The sequence below is a fragment of the Protopterus annectens genome, chromosome 15.part0, assembly GCF_019279795.1.
Source record: "Protopterus annectens isolate FY-2018-M chromosome 15.part0, PAN1.0, whole genome shotgun sequence".
NCBI classification, from domain to species: Eukaryota; Metazoa; Chordata; order Ceratodontiformes; family Protopteridae; genus Protopterus; species Protopterus annectens.
This window is the reverse complement of record NC_056749.1, coordinates 597,596,197-597,617,705: the sequence shown is the minus strand read 5'-3', so window position 1 is coordinate 597,617,705 and position 21,509 is coordinate 597,596,197. Positions and strand designations below refer to the sequence as shown.

Sequence of the window (21,509 nt, the reverse complement as noted above, 5' to 3'; positions counted from 1 at the left end):
ACTCTGTTGAAAAACCCAAGTTTGTAACATTCGAAAAAAAATCTTCACCCACATCAACATTAACATCAATATCAAATTCCCAATCAGAAAATGGATGATCATACAAGAACATGTCCAGTAAAGAATCTTTAAATATGTTTCCATTGTGATGATATAAAGTTCCAACTTCACTATTCGATGATGCATGCTGTTCTTTAGAAGCAAAAAAGACCCTCAAATTCAATTTTCTACAAAAGGTTTTTATCTCATTAATAACGTCTGTTAGTGAAGGAAAACAAGTCGGTACTTATTTCGTTCCTTTATGAAGAATGCTCAAGTTCTCTTAGGTTTCTGTTATGAGTGAAGTTTGAAGCGATATTTAATTGTTTAATGAAGTTGTTAATTTAATTAATTATTTGTATGGATGGAATATATAAAGCTGCTAAAATGGTTATTCCATTGAAGGCCTTTGGGGCCATGGTACCTGAGTCAATAAAGAAAATTTGGCAGCTATAGCAGAGCTTTGGTGGTGTTTTTGTTAAGTATTAATCTGACTCCAGTCGGGAGTTGGGGTGGTGTACTTTACCACAATACCGAAGACCGAGATGAAAATCACGAAACCCGGTATCATGAATCGAGCAAATATTCTCAGGGCAAGTGAGCACTTTCCCAAAAAAAACTACATCACAGCGCACCAGCCGAAACCCACATAGGTGGGGAGCCACCACCCCCCTACACCTACATATATATATATATATATATATATATATATATATATATCTATGTATATATATATATATATGTATATATATATATATATATATATATGTGTATATATATATATATATATATCTATGTATATATATATATGTATATGTATATATATATATATGTATGTATATATATATATATATGTATATATATATATATGTATATATATATATATGTGTGTATATATATATATATATATATATGTATGTATATATATATATATATATATATATATATATGTATATATGTATACATACATACATATACACAAACTATGGGTCTACTATACATGATCAAAATTTCAGAAAGCTGAAAACCATATGTTTTACTTTTGAAATTTCAAACCTATAAAAAAAAAAAAAAAAAAACACTACACATTGCTAGCAGAGGGGCAAGCCGCCCTGCACCCCCCTCCTGTGGAGGGGCTGCGAACCCCACACCCCCTGCAATTTAAATACACCAACTCTGAGATTGCACTACAGTGCAGAAGATGGGAATCTTCCCATTCCACACTATATAGAGATGCCTATTCTGCATGATCGAAATTTCAAGTGTCGATCATATGGCCTCAGCCGTATGGAAATCGGCTTTCTGAAATTTCGATCATGTGTAGGGGACCTGTGCGTTATACGCACACATATACACACACACACAAATTCTGCGATCACACTACAGTGGAGAAAAGGCATATAATCTTCAGTATTGTGACTTTTCGGGATATAAAAGTAGATCTGATATGAGAGATGCGTTTTACCTTTGATTGTTTAACCAGGTAAGTGGGCTGTTCAAGAAAAGTTTTTCATCAAGGCGTACGTGATTGCCTCTAAACTTAATAGTAGATATGCAACCTAAGTAAGATTCCCATGCCATTTATATTTCTTAATTTCTAAATGTTGCAAACATTTTTCTTGTCTTTATTAAGCAGGATCCACTCCCTAAGGATAGATGTCAGATAAAGTTACCAGGCAAGAATTATTGAAATAGTTTTCATTTATGTTCATAGCCTAGTAATCTCAAATTAATCTTACTGCCCAAGAGCAGCCCTTACAAGCCAAACCATATTTAAGCTGAGTTTCCCAATTTTCAAAGCTGAGTCACTGGAGTCCACAGAGGTATGAGCCTATGCTATGGTATCTAATACCGACTGCCTGTGTAAGGGACATGGGTGCCACCCCAGGAGTAAATTTACGGTTATCCATCCTTTAATGTAGGTTGTGCTTGAAGAGTCTGGGAAGGATTGAATGGGAAGTTTGTTCCAGAGAAGGGATAGTCTCATGAGAGATATAGCTATCTTTCCAATATGATTCATTTGTCAGAGGCTTGGTTAAAATCCCTGGAACGAGTCGCCCTAATGCGATTTGATTTACGAATATGTAACATTTCCATCAAGGCCTGATTGCAGACTGCCCTGTAGGCTAGATACAAATCACCCCTTAGTATTCTGTAGGGGAGAGAATACAGTGATAGGGCTTTCAACCTTTCCATGTAGGACTTGGTTTTTATACCTTATATCTTCCTAGTGAGAAACTTCTGAGGTCACGCCAGCTGTTGCAGATATCTGATGAGGTACGTGCAAAAGGGTGCATTATATTCAATTATTGGTCCGATGAGGGCCGAGTACAGTGGAATAATAATGTCCTTTGATCTGGATGCCACACCCTTACTTATAAGTTGTGCCACAAAGAGCAACTTGCCCACCACTGTGGGCACTTAGTTGTCTAAGTTCAGATTGCCATCAACCTGAGTTCCCAGATCATGTACCACAGAGTCTACTCTTGGGGGTGCAGTCTGTAGTGTAATCAGCTGGGGGTATTAGTTTCACAAAGGGAATAATTATGCATTGTTTTTATTTGGTATCATTGTATGGCTGTGACACCAATCATTTGCATTGATCCTTTCTGCAGTATACCAGGATCATTCGGCGGAATTCAGTGATTGCCCCCCAGTTTGCAGTCATCCATGAGCTTGGTCAGCCAAAGGCTGTCTGCATTTGCCTTGACATCTGAGAAATACTTAACAGGAGAGGGCCTAATACAAAATCCTGTGGTACACCAATGGTGACTGGTATTTTCCTAGAGGTGAATTCACCCACTGTGACAGTATGTGCCCTGTTGGTGAGCCATTTGGCTACCCACCTGGTAAAATAGGAGCTTATGCCCGTATGAGAGTTTCTCCATAATACTTGCTTGGGGGAATAGTGTCAAATGCTTTGACCAGGTCAAAGTAGGTGGTATACAGTCTTTCCCTCATCCATGGCCTTGGTGACCTTCTTGAAATCAAACAAATTTAACAGACATATGATCTGCTCTTAACAACATCAAACTGGGTTGGGTCCAATGTGTGAAGATTACCTATGTCTTTGTTGATAAGGTTCATGATGGTTCTTCCCATGGCCTTACAGATGAGGCTGGTCAGGCTAATGTATCTAGAATTTTCTGGGTGGTTTGATAGTCCCTGTTTGTACATAGGGATGACTGTTGCTGTCCTCCATTCTACTGGAACATAGCCTGACAGAAGACTTTGGTTAAATAGGGGTCCAAGTGGATCTGTTGGGTCATGTTGCAAGTTATTTAAAAGGCAACCTGGGACATTGTCAGGGCCAATCAATGCCCTGTTTTTAGCCTTAGAGAGCATAGAGATGACCTTGAGATAACAGACTGTGGAATGGTGACAGGTGTACCTTTGGGAATGACCAGTGGGGACAGAGGGATGAAGTTTGATCCAAATCCATCAGTTAGCAGGTTGGCTGTTTCCTCTGGTTGCGTAAGGGTGGTGCCATCCACAGCCAACTCTGTGCATAGCTGGGTATTACCCTGAAGATCTTGGACGTAGTTTTAAAAAAAAAAAAAAAAACTTGTGATTTTCCTTAGCTAGGGAATCTATTTTTTGATTCATAATTTGCTTTGAGGACTTAACCACAGACATCTGATTTGTTTAGAGTAGTGAAGGATTTCTTCTGCTGAGCCCATTCCCACTTAGTTTTGGACATTCATTTCTTTCTTTTGTTGCATAACCTCTTTATACCAGCGGTCCACCAAGGTGGCTTGTTTTTACAGCAAGACCTGGGTTTAATCGGTGTGATACTAACAGTTCTATACAACTGCTTTAAGTGACTGTTCAGGGTATTGGTGTACACCTCTACATAGGATTTTGTATTTTTTGGGTATTGGGAAGCTTTGAAATTTTGTATGCTATTATTTAGTAGGAGATAATTTGTCTTGAAGAAATTCTTTAGCATTTTTGATTTTGATGGGGGATTTGGCCTTATTTATTTAAAAGGACATTTTGCAGTCCAGTCTTCCCAAAGAAGACATTACAACATTACACTTGGGGGGGGGGGGTAAGTGCTCCCCCATGTTTGAGTATTATGTCCAGGATATTTAAGCCCTTAGTGGGTTTGCTTACTAGCTGTTCCAGAGCATTTGCATTGACAAAGTCCAAGAGTCAGAGTCTGCATATTTCTGTGAGCTACTCAACAATGGCTTATTTCATGCATTTATCAAGGTGCATCTTGCTTTCATCTCAGCTGGTCTACCCATGGATCTCACTCTCTCGTATTTCTGTGACTGTTACACTCAAGACTCCCTCAAAAGCAAATTCCTCCTCCTTTGGATCTCAACTTTGTTCAAAAATTGAACTTGCCACCTTTTAAACCTGCCTTTCAGGCTGATTTGAGGTTCATCGCTTGGAGGAAAAATATTTTTTGCTTACTGCGCTGACATTTGCCGGGAAGAATCTCTGCATTGCAAGCTCTCATAATGAGCCAACCTTATCTGCTTTTCCACAAGGACAGGGATGTTGTATGTACTGATCCTTCTTTTACACCAAATGTTGTTTCTGAAGTTACCCTGAATCAAGCAATCTCCCAATTTTTTTTCCAGAGCCTAAAAACAAGGGAAATAAGATTCTGCCTACCTTAAATGTGTACAGGCAGCTTAGTTAGTTACCTTGAAATAACTAAGCCCTTCAGGAAAGCTGAATAGATGTTTGTTTCCTATTCTGGAGTTAAGAAGGATCATCATGTCTAAGCAAATGATTGCTTGTTCATTGTCTTCTGCTATTATTTTTGGTTACTCCCATCGTGGTACATCTCTTCAAGGCAAAGTTAAGGCACATTCCACCAGAGCTTTATTCTCTTCAGTGGCATATTGGAAAGGAGTGGAATCTAGAAGCATTCTAATGGCAGCGACTCATCTCAGTTCTTAGCTTTGCAAAGCACTACAAACTGGATTCTTCTCAAGTTCCAGAGTAGGCTTTGCGAGGACCATTTTCTAGGGCCTCCTGGATCCTTATCTTTCCTCCTTCCAGGTAAGGTAGGCTTTGGGAATCTATTCATATGCTACTGAAGCAATGTGAATTATGAACAAAGTACAGCTGTTAAATGTCCAAGTAATCTACTGTACTGTGAGCTTTTAATTTCAGTCCATGCATTAATCATTTGTATCTTTCCTTTTATTAGGAGTGCTCAGATTGCAGATTTACAACAAAAGTTACTGAATGTTGACACTGAAGAGAAGGTGAAACAACGTTGGGAACCAATCTCTACTATTATGGAAGCAAAGTGTGCCCTTAAGTACTTGATGGGAGAGGTGAGGCATTTGCCCTACCATTTTACATTGGCATTTGTGATATCAGAGATTCTCCTTATTGACTCTTGCAGTTAGGTTGATTCACTAATCAGTTTGATTTCGGCATTTTTTCTTTCTAAGCTTGTGAAATCAACTCTGCCATCATGCTAGGAGAGCGTTTTGTCTTGTGTTTTTAATACAGGAGGATTAACTTTTCTCATGTACAAAGCAGTCTGCATGCTTAGTACACATTGCTTACATTAGTGGCCATCACGGCCTCTTCATAAAACTTGTAATTAGTCTTAACAGTGTTGAACCAGCCCAGTACTAGAAGTAACAGAACTCATCATGATGCAAGTTTTGTGATGCCTTATCAAAAATTAATTTCTAGTGTCAGATCACATAGGAAAAATATTTAAAAATACCTGTCACATGTTGAGATGTTGCTAGTTTCCCTTCAAAGCAGCCCGTTTGTACTTTCCCAATAGTACTGTTCCGTACACTGTTAATCAATGGTGTGAATTTTTCTCAAGAATAATTTGGCATCATGTGACCCTCACCACTTCCCTCTACACTACTAACCTTTTCTTGTAGTCATACCAAAAACCTACACCTCTTGATAAAATTCTAATCTGCTATCTTAAATATGTACAAATTATTTACACTAATAACCCAGCCCTTTCTCCCCAGGTTATTTAGCTCCTTCAGTGATGTCCCAGTGGCATTCTCTCTCTCATTCTTAATTGAATGACCTAGATAAATTATTGGCTCGCCACCCTTTAATAACAGATTACCTATCTTACCATGTCTGAGTAGATATCGTCATGTCCCATCAAGAGTATATCACCTTATGTTTATTCACTTCCCTCCCTTTACATGGTCTCCTCTCTTATTCCACGAGTTTATTATCATCTTTAACCTCTTTTCTGCATTGGGTCTTCCCTTTTTTCCCCCCATTTATTGGTTCTTTCCTACTGTCCTTAATTTTGTACAGTCATTCTCTACCCTTCGTTCGTACCCTAAAGCAAAACGTTTTTTGGATCATTCTCCCAGTTCGTCATATTTCCTGTATCAACTGCCATAAATCAGTCTTAAAAACTTGTATGACGTCATCCCCAAAAATATGAAGCCGTGTGCCTCTGTCCTCCTCACATCTGTAACGTATCTGTTTTTCTCCCACAGGTTATTTTCCCTAATTTTGTGTGTAGCTCTAAATTTACATGCTTGCAACATCCGGGAAGTTGCAACATACTTTTCCATTCTGCTTCATTTATTGAATCATGCAGTTCTTTCAGCCTTCCTCTTTTAGTATTTTCCGCCATACCACTGTCTTTTCTGAAGATATGGAAAAAATGGTTGAATAGTAATCCCCTCATGGACAATCTTCCATCTATTACTATATTACTACTTCTGGGGTTTCCATATATTTTAGTCCTTCCTGTCCACCCTTTGTTGTAGTTTGACTACCTGATATTTCCCATTCCAGGTTGTCTCCTAACTCCCCTCCCTTATGTCCACCTATATCTTCTTTTCATCCCTATTAAATTTAGTGCCAATATTTCACTTTCCTGCTTTCTTTGTCTCCATGCTGCAACTCTCCTTTATCTTTCCTGCTACAGGCCTATGTTCAATATTATTCTTTTTTTCTCTAGTCTTTAAATCTTTTTCTCTGACAGTTCCTGTTGAATACCTTTTTGGCAATTTTTGAACATTGTTGGACTAGTTTTCTGTGGAGTTTCCAGTAAATGATTTGTATCCTTTTTGTCCTCCTGTAACTTTTCCTTCACTATAATCATATCCTTTCAGTCCACACACATCCACTGGTCTCTGTATGCTTGCTAGTAAACATGCCTGCAGATTTGTCTTTAGGTCAGGAGCTTCTAATATACTTTCCACCTTAGGTGTCATATTTCTTATCCCTCTCTGCCCCCCCCCCCCCCATCTCACAGACAGTCTCTTGTAATCTAGTTTACCATCTTCAACACGTTCTCAGCAGGTCCCTGAAAGCTTGCATAGCGTACAAGCAGGATTCTTTGGGTCCAAGTCTAACTTTATTGCTTTCCATTTCTGGACCTGAGATTTAACGGTCCAGTTCCAGAGAGCTGTCCACAGTGCACTTAGCCATATTCTCAGATATTTTTTTCCTTTGTCCACATTCATTCCCTGTTGCTTCTCCTTTCTTCTGTCGCATTCTTAGTTACCAAACACCGTCTTATTTTGGTTAATTTTATATCCTGACATGCTGCCAAAGTTCATCTCCCACAATTTTGCTTTGTCACTTTCCCATTGTGTTGCTGTTTGTTGTCAATAGGATATCATTTGCATGTAAAGATATCTTTTCCTTCTCTCCTTATCCAAGTCCTCTGATAACAGACATCCTTATTTATGCTGCAGAAGGTTCAAGGTACAATGCAAATAACTGGAGAAGCAATGTACAACCCTACCAAGTCTTCCTCATAATCTTTAATGTGAAGTTGTTCTATCTCACCGTTCATTCTTACTGATTGGTTCGGAGCCGATCCCTTGGCTCTGAGTCGGCCTACTACAAAGCTCAAGGATTTCGAGTAGCTTGAAGCCAAGTCCTTATCCCATGATGCACCTAGAGTTGCCTCAGATCTCGTTTGCCGCTGCAACTGATCGGAGCTCTTGCTACCTTGGGCCAGTAAAAACTTTACTATTTTTCTGTTTCTAAAAATTGGTATTTTATTGTTAAAGTAGTTAGATATTTAGGTTAGATAAGCTCTTATAGCTTTATCTGCAGTTTTCCCTTCCTTGTGTGCCTTTCATAGCTTTAAATTTGGCCTAGTTTCTTTTCATAGGCCTATTTAAATTTTCTGACTGGAAGTTGTTTATTCAGCGACCTTTCTGTCACCCTCTTTCTTAGTCATAGTATTGTATGATTACTTAGTGACCTTTTGTCAAAATGTCATAGCTGTTCATGTGTAGTTTAGTGATTTATCACTTAATATCTGCTTAGGTAATAAGTGTGTCTGTACTTGTTAGCCTTAGTTTGAGGGTGTGTGTGCTTAAATTTAGCCTGTTTTTTTATTAGAAGGCTTGTTAATTCATTGTAGTTGGCCTTAGTTTAAAGGGCTTGTGTGTTTATAGTTAGCCTGTTTTTTATTAGATGGTTAATTATTTTTGTTGTTGGGTGTGTCCATTTTTTGTCATGGCTGATGACAAGGACAAACACCCTAAGTCAGGGTTTAAAAAATGCCCTAAATATGGGCAGAAGATGTTACTGACTGCTATGGCAATTCTGTCTACTGTTTAGGTGACTTGCACTTAGAAGAAACATGTTCCATATGCCACTCTTTTTCCTCTCAGCTCCTCCAAGAGAGGAGGAGGAAACTTATTGAAAGGGGTTTGTTGAAACTTTCTTTCCAGGAGGCTTTGAGTGACCAGGATAGATCTATTAAGTCCTCAAAGTTCTCCAAGACTTCTGTGGATTCAAAAAAGTCTGACATCGTCTCCATAGGTCTCGGAGCCGACTGTCTTTTCTTTTCGGAGCCGGTCCCCGGTTTTGGAACCGGTATCTGAAATTCCAAAATCATCTCTACTTCAGTTAGTACCATCGATCCATTCATCTCTGTCTTCTGTTAGCCTTTCAGATTTTGGATGTGGATCGGGTGGTGCAGAAGCATTTACAGGCACCGGCCTTTACAAAATTATCGGCTCTGGCGCAGGCGGTTTCGGAGCTGAAGACCCTTATGCCAGCTATAACTGTTCCTCCACTGAGCCATACCAGTCTTTAGGAGCTGGAGGAGTTGGATTTGCTGATTGTGGAGCTTTCGGAGCCGATGCCTCTTCCAGTGTCTTCGGCTCCATTCACTCTGACGTCCTCGGCGCAGATTGAGGACTCTAGGAGCTGACACTCTTTGGTCTGGTCCGGGGAGAATAGTCGAACTGACATGTCTGTTCCGACTCTGCCTCGCGGGGCTTCAGCTCAGGTGAGCTCGGCTCCTACCTCGGGCTCGGAGCCCACTGTCTCGGTGCCGAGGGTATCGACAGCTTCACATCGGAGCAGGAGTGCCTTCGAAGCCATGAGAAGATTTATGTCTCCCAAGACATCCTTAACCTCAGGTCTGGCTTCTTCATCCATTAAAGTGCCTGTCTGCTTCTGCTTCACAGATCCTAGCAAAGTGCCAAGACCCAGAGCCTCAGGAAGCCCCATTGGGTGGCCCATGCTCTTCCGAGACCTTACCAGAAGCTCCCACTGATGAGGTTCCCAGAAAGAGTGTGTGTAAGAGGAAACATTTAGACTCCCCACAGGAGTCCTTAATATCTGATACTGACTCGGATGAATCAGAAGGGTCCCCTCAGTCCCCCTCTGAGGATATCTCATTTGCAGAGATACTTGAAATCCTTAGGCAGAGGGGTGACTGGCAGTCCAACCCTACTGAGGCTGAGTCTTTTCTCCTGAAGGCTTTCGGGTCTCAGCGCTCCACCTCTTGGGTGTCTCCGCCCTTCAATGAGCTTATGCAGCTGGTCTCGCGAAGGACGTGGGAGTCTCCGGACACCATGGAGCCTGTCCCTAGGAGGCCTAATAAGTTCATATCTGCCCCCCCAAGATAAATCCTTCTTGACCAAAGGTGTGCCATTTGATGCCATGGTGGTGGCGGCAGCCACCAAAAAGGAAATGTCTGAAACTTCCTCATCGATCCATCCTCCTAACAGAGACTCCAGGATCATGGATAGCTATGTGAAGCGCATGTTTAGTTCAGCAACTTTTGCTGTCCGTTTGCTTAACTATTTAACCCATTTCACGAGACTACAAAGAGATCTCCTTAAAGAGATGGGAGATGCTCTTCAGGGTACAGTAGCTGCAGGAGCCACAGACAAAGTGTTCTCCCAGCTTGCTACCCTCAACTCCGTTAACTCGTCCATGTGCCTCATTTCACATGCACTTTGACCAGGTGTGAGCAGGAAGGAAAGACTGCTATCTGAGTCGTTTTTTACACACACACACCCCACCAGACTCTACCCCAAGGGTCAAAAGGGAGGAAAAATGTGGTTCCAAAAAGCCCAAGGAGCCTTTCAGAACACACATGATGAACCCCCCTCCAGAGACGGAGCAGGGGGCAATAATGGAAGATGACGCCCTCGTGGCAGGGGGGGGGGTCTGCAAAACCAAGGCAATGGATATCACCTCTTTGGGAAGCCCTACTAGTGCTCCTGAAAGGAGGCCCAACTGTCCGGCTTTGGAGGCAGTCTGGGGTCGCTTATCTTTGTGCCCAGACACCTTGCTCAAAATAAACGACAGCTGGGTACAAAGTATCATTTTCAGAGGATACTTCATCCCATTCGCCACACCCCCTCCACCGACAAGAAAAATCCCAGACGTTCCACCCAGTTACAGGCAACAAGCAACATTAGAGGTCCCGACGTTGCTAAGAAAGTCATCCAACCAGTCCCAGCAGACCAGACAGGATCCGGTACTTACTCGAGATTCTTTTTAGCTCCAAAAAAGACAGGGGACTGGAGACCTATATTGGACTTCAGCAGACTAAGCAAATCTGTAAAGAAAGAAGTTTCGGATGGTCAAGCTTCAGTTGATACTTCCCTTCTTAGGGAAAGACAATTGGATTTGCTCAATAGATCTTCAGGATGCGTACTACCACATAAAAATGGCCAGGCCATCCAGGGATCATCTGTGCTTCTGACTGGGAGCCAGTCATTACCAGTTTCGAGCCCTGCCCTTTGGTCTCACTACAGCCCCCAGAGTGTTCAAATGCATGGCAGTGGTCACAGCTTACCTGAGACATTTAGGATTTCAGGTGTTTCCGTATCTAGACGATTGGCTCCTCACCGCCACCAGCAGGCATCAACTCATTCAGGCCAGGAAATCCACTCAGTCACTCTGCAGCCAGCTGGGAATTACAAATAACTCCAAAAAAATCTGCCTTGTCACCATCGCAGCATATCGTCTTTATCAGAGAAGAACTGGACACCACCACGCTAAGATTTCCAGTAGAAAGAATCTTACTACTCCATCAGCAGGTCCGCATTTTAATATCCAAAAACAAGGCTCCAGCATCAGAAGTTCTAAAATTGTTAGGCATGATGGCAGCAGCAATTCTGACCATACCACTGGGTCTTATGCACATGCGGATACTGCAATGGATGTTGTTCACTCAATGGTCTTGCCAAGAGCTCCCCGTGTCTCACCTGATAATTATCACAAACTCCTGCAAAAAGGATCTTCAGTGGTGGTTGACCTCACTTCGTTATGATAGGACGTCCATTTGTTTTACCCCCGCCAGCGACCATGGATGGTTTCCTGATAGGGTGGAGGGGTCATTTTCAGGGAAGGGTAGCCCAAGCCACGTGGACCGATCAAGAGACACATCTGCATATCAATGTCTTAGAGTGAGATGAGAGCAGTACTTTTGGCATTGCAGTACTTCCAGGACTCCTCTTCTGGGTACGATTGCGATTCAGACGGACAACATGTTAGTGGTATGGTACTTGAACAAACAAGGAGGAACCAGGTCAATACCCCCTTTGTCGCGAGGCCCTAAGAGTATGGCAGTGGGCTATATCCACCAGGTGCTTTCTGTTAGCAACGCACATCCCGGGGAAATCCAACGTGATAGCAGAGAAGCTGAGCAGAGCAATTTTGTTGCCCCATGAGTGGTCCCTCAAGACAGAAGTAGTGGACAGGATATTCCGCAGGTGGGGCCAGCCTTGCTGCAACCTTTTTGCCAGTCACATAAACACGAAATGCAGAAGCTACTTTGCCCTGATTCCCCCTCCGTGAGAAGTCCTAAGGGAGGCACTCGTTCACGATTGGCCCCCCGGTCTCCTGTATGCATTCCCACCAATCCCGTTGATACCCAAGGTATTACAGAAAGCAAAAGCCCTGGGAAGGACCATCATTCTAATAGCTCCTCATTGGCTTCATCAGATTTGGTTCCCCTTCCTTCGACTTCATCTTTTGGAGGACCCCTGGATTCTGGACCCAGTTCTAGACCTTCTGATGCACTCATCGGGGAACTTCATCCCTCTCTGCAGTCCCTGAAGCTGACAGCTTGGCTGCTCCAGTTCCCATCCTAGCCAGTTTCCATAACTTTTCTAATGAGAATAAGCAAATTCTGTTATCCTCTCAAATCCTCTACGAGGAAGCTATACCTCAGCAAATGGAAAAAACTTTCTATATGGGCCTCTAAAACCAATATTGATCCTTACCAAGCCCCCGTGGCCTCTATACTAGAATTCTTGACCATGATCTTCAATAAAGGAGCTCCAGCAACAATAGTCTATGTTCAGCTTGCTGCCATTTCTAACTTTCATCTTGTATTCGAAGGGTTGAATATTATGTCACACACATTGTCCAAAGCCTTTCTCAAAGGGACCTTTCATATTAGACCACCTGTGAAATCCCCCTAGTCCCCATGGAATATAAATTTTATGCTTTCCCGCACAGTTCTTCCTCCATTTGAACCAGCTTCCTCATGTGACCTCAAATTTTTGTCATGGAAAATCATCTTTTTAGTGGCTATTACTTTTGCCCGCAGAGTGTCATAGCTTCAAGCCATGTTCATTAAGCCTCCTTATTTGATTTTCCATGCTGATAGTCTCACTTCGAACAAACCCCTTTTTTGCCCAAGGTTTGCACTGAAACTAATCTTAACTAAATTATTGATTTGCCAATTTTCTTCCCCAGTCACTCCAACCATCTAGAATACATGCTGCACAAACTTGATGTTCCCAGACAGCTCAGATTTTATTTGGATAGAACAAAAGACTTCAGGAAATCAGATCAACTTTTTGTTTCCTATTCAGACTCCAGGAAAGGTATGTCAGTGGCTAAAACAACTCTGTCTAAAGGTTATCTGATTGTATCACCTTTGCTTATTCAGCTGCCAATATGCCCTTACAGCCTAAAATTAAAGCTCACTCAACCAGAGCATTCGCTACATCTTCTGCCTTTTCTGCCAGACTTCCTATTGATAACATTTGTGCAGCAGCCACTTGGTCAAAAACCTCATACCTTTATCACTCATTACAAAGTTGACAGGGCCTCCTTAATGGATCCACGGTCCTGAAAAATATACTCCCGTGAGGACGCTACCCATCAGTAGGAATGAACGGCGAGATAGAACAACTTCACATAAAGAAGTTATGTACTTACCATAACGTTCCATGTGAGTTGTTCTCGCTTTCATTCTTGCGTACCTCCCTCTTGCCCCCTCCTGAGTTTTCAGAAGACCGATATGCTAGATCCTTCCTGGTCTCACTCAACCCTTCTATACTTTCTCTTATGGAGTTGACATATGGTACTATTATACTCAGCAAGCAAGATCTAAGGTAACTCTAGGTGCATCATGGGATAGGGACTTGGCCTTGAGCTACTTAAAATCCTCGAGCTTTGGAGCTGAGCTGAGGGATCGGCTCTGAACCCATCAGTAAGAATGAAGGTGAGATGAACCACTCACATGAAACGTTATGGTAAGTGCATAACTACTACTTTCCCCTGAAAATCTCGCGCTTGTTTTCGCTCTGGCTAGTATTCCTTTATACATGTTCGTCAACATCTCAATCCCCACTCCCTGGGGAAGCCCCATCTTAGGGCTTTCTCAAACATATACTCCCCAACCATACCTCTTAACACAAAATCTGGGCAAAGCCTGAAATAATGGGGGGATAACGGCCCAAAAATAGGTGCAGATTTTAAATATTGCTGTAATAAACTAAGAAGGTTGGTAGAATAACAAAATTTGTGTTAGCATGCATTTTCCAAAGGATATGAAGACTAAAACTCAGATGTATTTCATTATTTAGTGACATCAGTCTTCTGTGCTTCACAAGGGAAACACTAAATTTGAGGAGCAGATCAAAAATATGGAACAAAAGTCTGGACAATCTGTGAAAATCTGGACAGCTGAGAGGTACTGTGTCCCCATATGACTCCATCAAATGCTTTCTCAACATCTAATAAAATTAATGCAAGGTCAATCCCCTCATCCTATGTTTTTTGCATTAACAAAAGTGTCCAAATCAGATTGTCTGCTTTCCTGCAACCCCCAACAAAATCCTATTTGCTCCCCTTAAATCAGTTTTCAGTAGCAGCTTCCTGAGCCAGCCAGCATGTTTGTACCTGCATAAAACATTTATAATTGCAGTTTAAAATGGAGGTGGGCCTATGTGCGACTGGAAGAATAGGGTTTTTATTCTCCATCTCAGTCGCCATTATTACTGCTGCTTTACAAGATTCTGGTGGAGGTTCCCCTTTTAAACAAGTCCCCCTATTTGTTAGCCTGTGTCTGTCACCTTTTCCTTACACAACCTCCATATCCTCGAGTGTCCATTACTCTTGGACCACTTCTCTTTTGCCATCTGCCAGCCTGCGATCATTCTCTCAAGATTGGGGTCATCAGCTTCTCCTTGTCTTCCTCACCTAATTGTTGTACTCTGGATATGTCTACTCAGGTTTATACTGTCATTGGCTTGCTGTTTCTCTTCATTATACAAAGCTGATAATAGCTCCTAATTATTTCTGGTATGTCCTCCATTGATCAGCCTACTTTTCCATTTTTCCAGGTATAATCGGAAAATCTTTCTTGCTGCTTTCGCCTCACTGCTAAAGCTTTGGTTGCTCTGGGGGTTTTCTGAAAATATAGCCTTTCTACTGCCACCATTTTCTACCATATTCTCTCCCCCAACTCATATCCTGTAACCCTAACCAGCCTTTCCTCTGTATTTTTACTAACTTTTGTAATGTCCTCTTCCTTACTTTCCAATGTCTCCGTTTTTCTTTCTATCATTTTACATTTTATGGTTATGCCCTGTCTTCTCCCAGTTATCTCCTTTCCTTCTACTAGAACTTTCATCATCGGTATGTGCTGCCTTATCCCCTCCATCCTCATAATAAGTATCCAGAAGCCCTCTACTGTTTATCCAGTCCACTGGTCTCTCCCTTTTTTTGCTATATTGTCATCACACGGTCTGAATGTGTTATTGGGTCTATGTCCACCTGCTTAACCATCTCTTGGTGTTCTGTTGGTTATGTAGCCTATGTCTGTTCTCACTCAACAACTAAATCTGCTCAAATACAAGGTGAACTCTTCCCCTATCCTTTTAACTTTTTCTAATCTCTCTCCATCCTCCCATCCAATCCTCTTCACGCTGCACAATAATGAATAAAATGAGAGGAGAAGGGACAAAACTGCAGTAAGTGGACAAGAGTGAGATAGTTGGTTTATGTAATGTGTCCTGAGTGAGTGCGTCTGCGCTGTGCTTGGGTGAAGAGGTGTTAGAGATGTGGTCTAAAGTCTGAGTATTTTTGAAGGTCTAAGTGCTAGAATAAGAGTGCATAGCTTTGGTGGCAGGATGGAGAATGCATTGTAAGGACAGTGGAGTTTAGTCTGTAGAATGGGTTGCACTTTGGAAGGACTCCTGAGGTTGTATGTGGAGGATTTGGTGAAAAAGTTTGAGATGTCTCTGGAGTGAGGGCTTTGTGAAGTAGTTGGCTTAGTAAGAGTTTGGCTTGCAAGTATGTTGGGAGACATTTGGCTTTGGAGAGTGAGAGGCAGTGGTGCTTTTTTTTTTATCATCTACAGCTGTTCCTGAATTTTCCCGTTCAGTTGAGGACTTCAGTGAGGGATTTTTTTCAGGATTTTGTTTGCGATAGCTATGGTACTAGTGATTCCTCTAGCCAGACTTCACACAAGAAAGATTTAGTACTTAACCTCTGTATGGTTCCAACATCAACATCCCTTGATATTTGAGATTCCAGTTTTGTAATTTATAAAACTGAAACTGCTTTGTTGGAGACAGCATTTTTCTTATTTTATCTAAAGTCAGGTCTCCCATTCTCCCTTCCAACTCCAGTCCAACCTCTAGCAACAGAGGTCTTCGACTTTGCTCAGGAAGCCATCTCTCTAGAGGGTAAAAGTGCAAGGTCTTTAGTACAAAAGACAGACCAAAACACAAGTATCAGATATGTTGGTACTTAATAAATGCAATCAGTTGTCCCATGTGAACCCCAGGACCTCTATAGGTAGTCACAGGCAACACCATAGTGATTTGGTAAATAAACAACAATCCAGATCATAGCCTCTGTGCATATTAGCCATGGTAGCCTGAGATTTAGCAATTAAGCACAATCATCCTTTATAAGCTTTTTACATGCTGTTAAAGCAGGCAAGCTGAACAGAACCAAAATAGACTGTCGAGTGGAAACTGAATCAGAGGGTCATCCAGGATTTGATCCATCTGTGTGGAGCACCTGAAATAGATCTGTTTGCTTTTATTCACAACAAACAACTGGCAAACTTCTGCTCCAAGACTCCTTGCAAACAGGCCTGGAAAATCTTTTAATGCGGGAGTTTCTGCATGCCTTTCCACTGATATCCAGGGTCATTCTAAAGTTTCATAAGGACTCTGCAAAGGTAATTGTGATGACTCCTTTCTGGCCCAGGTAGCAGTGGTGATTCTTTTGAAAATGGCCAAGGTATAATTGGCACAGTTTTCTTCACAGACTGGACCTATTCACACAAGACCGTGGTTCTTGACAACTTCAACTGACTGCCTGAAATAATTTTAATACTTTTTAGGCAGCCGGTATTAAAGAAAGCAAAGAATCCTAATACTAGGACATACTATTTTAGCAAATAGAGACGATTTTCTAATTGGATGAACCAAAACCCTTTTAAAGCTACCATTTCTCTGATTCTTCAATATTTTTGCGTTATCTAAATTTTACTTTCACTATTATTTCTGTTAGTATAATTGCATCTTTCTAGGAGCTTATTGCTGCAAGGGCTGCATGACACATTGGCCATAGTTTCAATATTGAAGTCGGTGCACTCTTTGTAATTACATTACTGCTGAATTTTGCACTGCTATTACTGCATAACTTTTGAGGTGGACCATGCTTGCTTATCCAGCAGTGAATCATTTTCTTTGCAATTCATGATTGTGTTCCTTTTGCTGCCGACACTGAAAATTGTAAATTAATTTGATTATATGAATGTAAAATGCAAAGGCCAGGTTCATACAGGCTTGCAGCAACAGTTTCATTGAAGTCTGAAGCCAGAGGCATGCTAACAGTGGGCCAGTGTTTAGGTATGCTATACTTCAGGCAATTTTCACAATTACAGCAGTTTGTTTCAGAACTGAAATATATTCAGAATCTTCATTTCCTGAACTGCAATGCAGGTATGTATATAGTCTGTCCACATAAACCTTGATATACTAGATGTATCTGTTTTCAACATTTCTCCATTCAGAGAATTTCAAAACGATCCCACATAAGCATGCAAGACTGGGCTCCAAACACAGGTTTTAACTTGGTTTCGTTCCTTCATAGCTCTCAACCTTCCATCTCCAAAATGAGGAGACCTCAATGTGGAACAAATGGACAAAATGTGGAACACCTAACAGCTTACTATCAACTTCAACTAGGAAGGCCATATAATGGTCAGAATATGCTGGTTTTACTTATAAACAACATCTTTAAATGAATTAATATTCATTTCTATTTACCATGGATATCCCTGAAAAATTCCTAACACTGAATGTATGACAGACCCTTTCAATGTGGACCTTTGAGGAACATTAACTTTTTAAGACCCCAAATGAGGTACGTTCCTCGTAATGAGGTACATTTGAGAGGTATGCATTCCTTCTATTTTCTTTAGAACTTCCTCAGAGTTGAAACAAAATTACAAGTCTGGGTCTAAAAAGTACGAAGTGAATCACGTGACACTTAAATCCAGTAAAAATAAGAGTGATTTCCTATTCATTTAATCCTTCTTAAAGTTAGTTTATCTGCAAACGTACTGTGGAGTCAAATAGTTGATGCAGTTCAAGTAATGTTTCATTCCACAGCAATAGCAAGTCATCAATAAATCTTCTATAGAAAACTACTTTCTCAAACAAAGTGGGATTTCAGGTATATTTGCTCCCACCTGGCCATTACCAAGTTGGCAAATACAGGTGCTGTTCTTGCTCCTATGGCAACCCCTGTTTTCTGTTTGTAGTATTTACCTTGGAACAAGAAAAGGTTGTTCTCCAGAGCCACTTCCAACAATACACAAACAGTATTAATCAAGGTGTTGTCAAAGTCAGAAGACTTAAGATGATTCTGTACGAAATCAGTCCCTCTGTCTTGCTGAATACATGTTTATAGGGACACTACATCAAATGACACAAAAACACAGGCGTCTTCAAGGTTCTTGATCTCACTTAGCAGCTCCAACAAATGCCACGAGTCTTTTAGATAAAATTTAGACTTTTGAATAACCAGATTTAAAAGATGGTCTAAAAAGATGGATATATCTTCAGTGTAATAATGGTCAGCTGCAACTACCAGCCTAAACGATGGATTAAACTTGTCCTTGTGTATTTTAGGTATGCCTAACAGCCATGCTATTTTGGACTGATATACTCTTAAAAATGTGTGTATTTTCATGGTCTGTTTCCTTGGCACAACAGGTCAAATAAAATTCAGTGTTTGCAAAGCTCCTGCTTGACCATAGTTTCTTCATAGTATTCATGATCTGATAAAAGATTGTGAATGGCCTGGTTGTAATCTGTGCTGTTCATGATGACTATCCCAACCCTTATTTCTCTGTTGTTAGAGAATTCCTTAAGAGACCATATTTCTTCAGATGAATTATACACTTTTGGTCTATCTCCCAACTTACTTCCTAGATCTTCCTCTCAGATGTCCTAGAAAACTTGAATGGTATTGTGAAGTGATTAAGGGTTTTATGTGCTTCTACTGGTCATCTTCTCTTGTTTCGGCTAAATTTGGGGATGTCATGTAATATGTACTGTAGGTTTAATTTGCTAACAGTTTGAAGTCTATCATGAACTTTGTAATGTTAGCTGGCTGAGTGGGGGACAAAGGAAAAACCTTTGGTGAGCACCAATATGATGGTTTACTGTAATCTTACTGAGATTAAGAACTTCAGTGTTCATTTAGTTTTTCTATCGATTTGTTCCCCTCCCTCTGTTTTGCCCTTATAGCCCTTATGTGGTTGGGGGACTTCAAGAAAAAAAGGAGCTGGTGAAAGAACAGGAGGTAGGTTTTGATTTCCTGGACTGTAGCTGCCTGGCTTTGTTGAAGTGATCTATCTTCTGTTTTCAGATTTGTACTGCTTTCCGTCAGTACAGTGTCATTAGGTTGAATAGCAACTGGCTTGTGAATCACATTGGATTTTGTGTTCACAGGATATGCCAGCCCTCAACTGTAAGCCTCAAGGTCTCTGAATCTTCCCACATTTCCTTATGGCAATAGTAGTAATTAACCTATTTGCTTTTACTGAAATGCTGCTATACAAACTGCTAAGTTGTGAAAAGCAGTTATACTTTTTCACGACGTCTCATTTCCAGATCTCTTCTTCAAAGCTGGTGTACTTTGGCTTTGTAGTCTTCTACCAGTAATTTCACAAGTGAGATTTCAGTGGTGTTAAGCTTGGCAAGTTCACTGAAAAGTCTCCTCTGGTTTCACTCTGTTCAGGAATTTGTAAACTCTTAATCCGAATGGAACTTGCTCCACCCGAATACACTGTTCCAAGTATAAAATCTCATGTTGCCAAGTTTTAACTTTTAAAACCAGGTTTTTAATGAAAAAATATATTTTTTACAATGTTCATATTCAGTTTCTGTGGAGATGATGTGTCTGTGATGTCTGAATTGCAGTTCCCACACGTAACATTATCCTCGAATGGATTATCTGTACTTTGAATAAATTGTTAATGTTGTCAATACCTTGTAAAATCACTCCATGTGTGTCTTGTTTCAAAAGGAAGCCAAGTAGTAGTTCAAGTTATGTATGGATGAATAACCTCATTGCATGAAGTAGCTGGTAAAGTGTTGATTAGACTCCTCACTTTAATTTTCTCCAAGAGACCACATATATCTGAAACTACTGCGGTCAGTCTCTGTCAACATGATTTCTTCCGGAAGTTGGTGTGTCGATAAATTAAAATTTTTGGCAGTCAGATAAATTTCCAAACCTGTCTGGTTACTGAAAATCAAAACTACAAGAAGGGGTATACAACAGAAAGAGAAATTCCACTTCACTCCGTTTTCTGAAACGGATCTCTAACCATTTTTGTTTCCATAAATAGCGCATGTGCACCAGTATCAGAACTGACCCAGAAGATACATACTCTTCGATCTGTAAAGTTATGTTGCTTTTTTCTATACATTCAGCTATTTTGGTTTCTTGCATTTTAACTTGCTCACTTGTATCCGTCTTTAGCCCAATGATGGGTGCTAATGACATACAGTACACATGACGCTCCTGCCATATTTACAGAATTGTACCCTATAATGGCGATGTCACCAAGTTCTTGTAGGTTGATAGGTAAGTAGTAGGCTAGCTGCCTTGGGGGTTATTTTAAGCCTATCCTATTTCTCTTTCTGTGCTTGAACTAACGTATCCCATTTGGCAGTAGATTGGCCTTAGCCATCCCATTGATAATTCTATATTATCCCTGATAATAACTGGGGTTGTACCACAGATAATTTGAGGGGGACCCATGTATAGGATAAAGCATATAAGAGCTGCCTGTGTTCATTAGTAGTACATGGGTCAGCCCTGGGATAAAGTTTGATTTGTTGTCTGCTCTGTCTGGATTCAGCTTGTGGAACTTTGTATCCGACACTGGCTGACTCTAAAGCCTTAAGCCTATCTTGGCTCCATACCTGTACATCCTCACTCCTCCATCATCTCCTGAGATCTAGTTTACCGCCATTCATGGTCTGCAGCTTGGTCCTTGACTTTGCTTGGTGATTCATTTTTTTCTCAAGAACCATACATAGGAGTAGTGATATTTCTTTTCCCGTAGCTGTTAAAATAGTGCTTAGTCTTTTCTTAGTTTTAGGGAGCATCTGAGGTAGTGTGTGAGAGTTTTTTAGGTTTAACAATCCAAAGCAGCCAAGGAAGAAATCAAAGTCCACAGTGGTAAAATATACCATACAGGATAAAAAAAACACTGGAGCCACCATGACTAGTTAAAACTTTATTTAACACACAGATAAACGCGTTCGAGCATTAGCTCTTCATCAGATGTAAAAAAAAAAGTTAAAATCAACTGTATTTAAATAAAAAGCAACCAGTTACAATCAATAGCAAAACCCATGCCCCTTCAATAAGGGTTTTAAAGGCATACAAGCATTTTAACCCTTACGTATGGTTAGCTTGCAATTCAGCTATCCGTCTTAACTCCGCTA

General features: G+C 40.8%; 1 protein-coding gene across 1 annotated transcript in view; it reads left to right on the top strand.

Annotated features, from left to right (window-relative positions):
* KIF4A (kinesin family member 4A) overlaps positions 1–21,509 on the top strand; it is a gene marked incomplete in the record, with an annotated part of 2,786,372 nt that overhangs the window by 1,987,661 nt on the left and 777,202 nt on the right. The window contains 1 exon segment of the mRNA XM_044057419.1: positions 5,210–5,339. Coding sequence (XP_043913354.1) covers positions 5,210–5,339 — 130 coding nt within the window.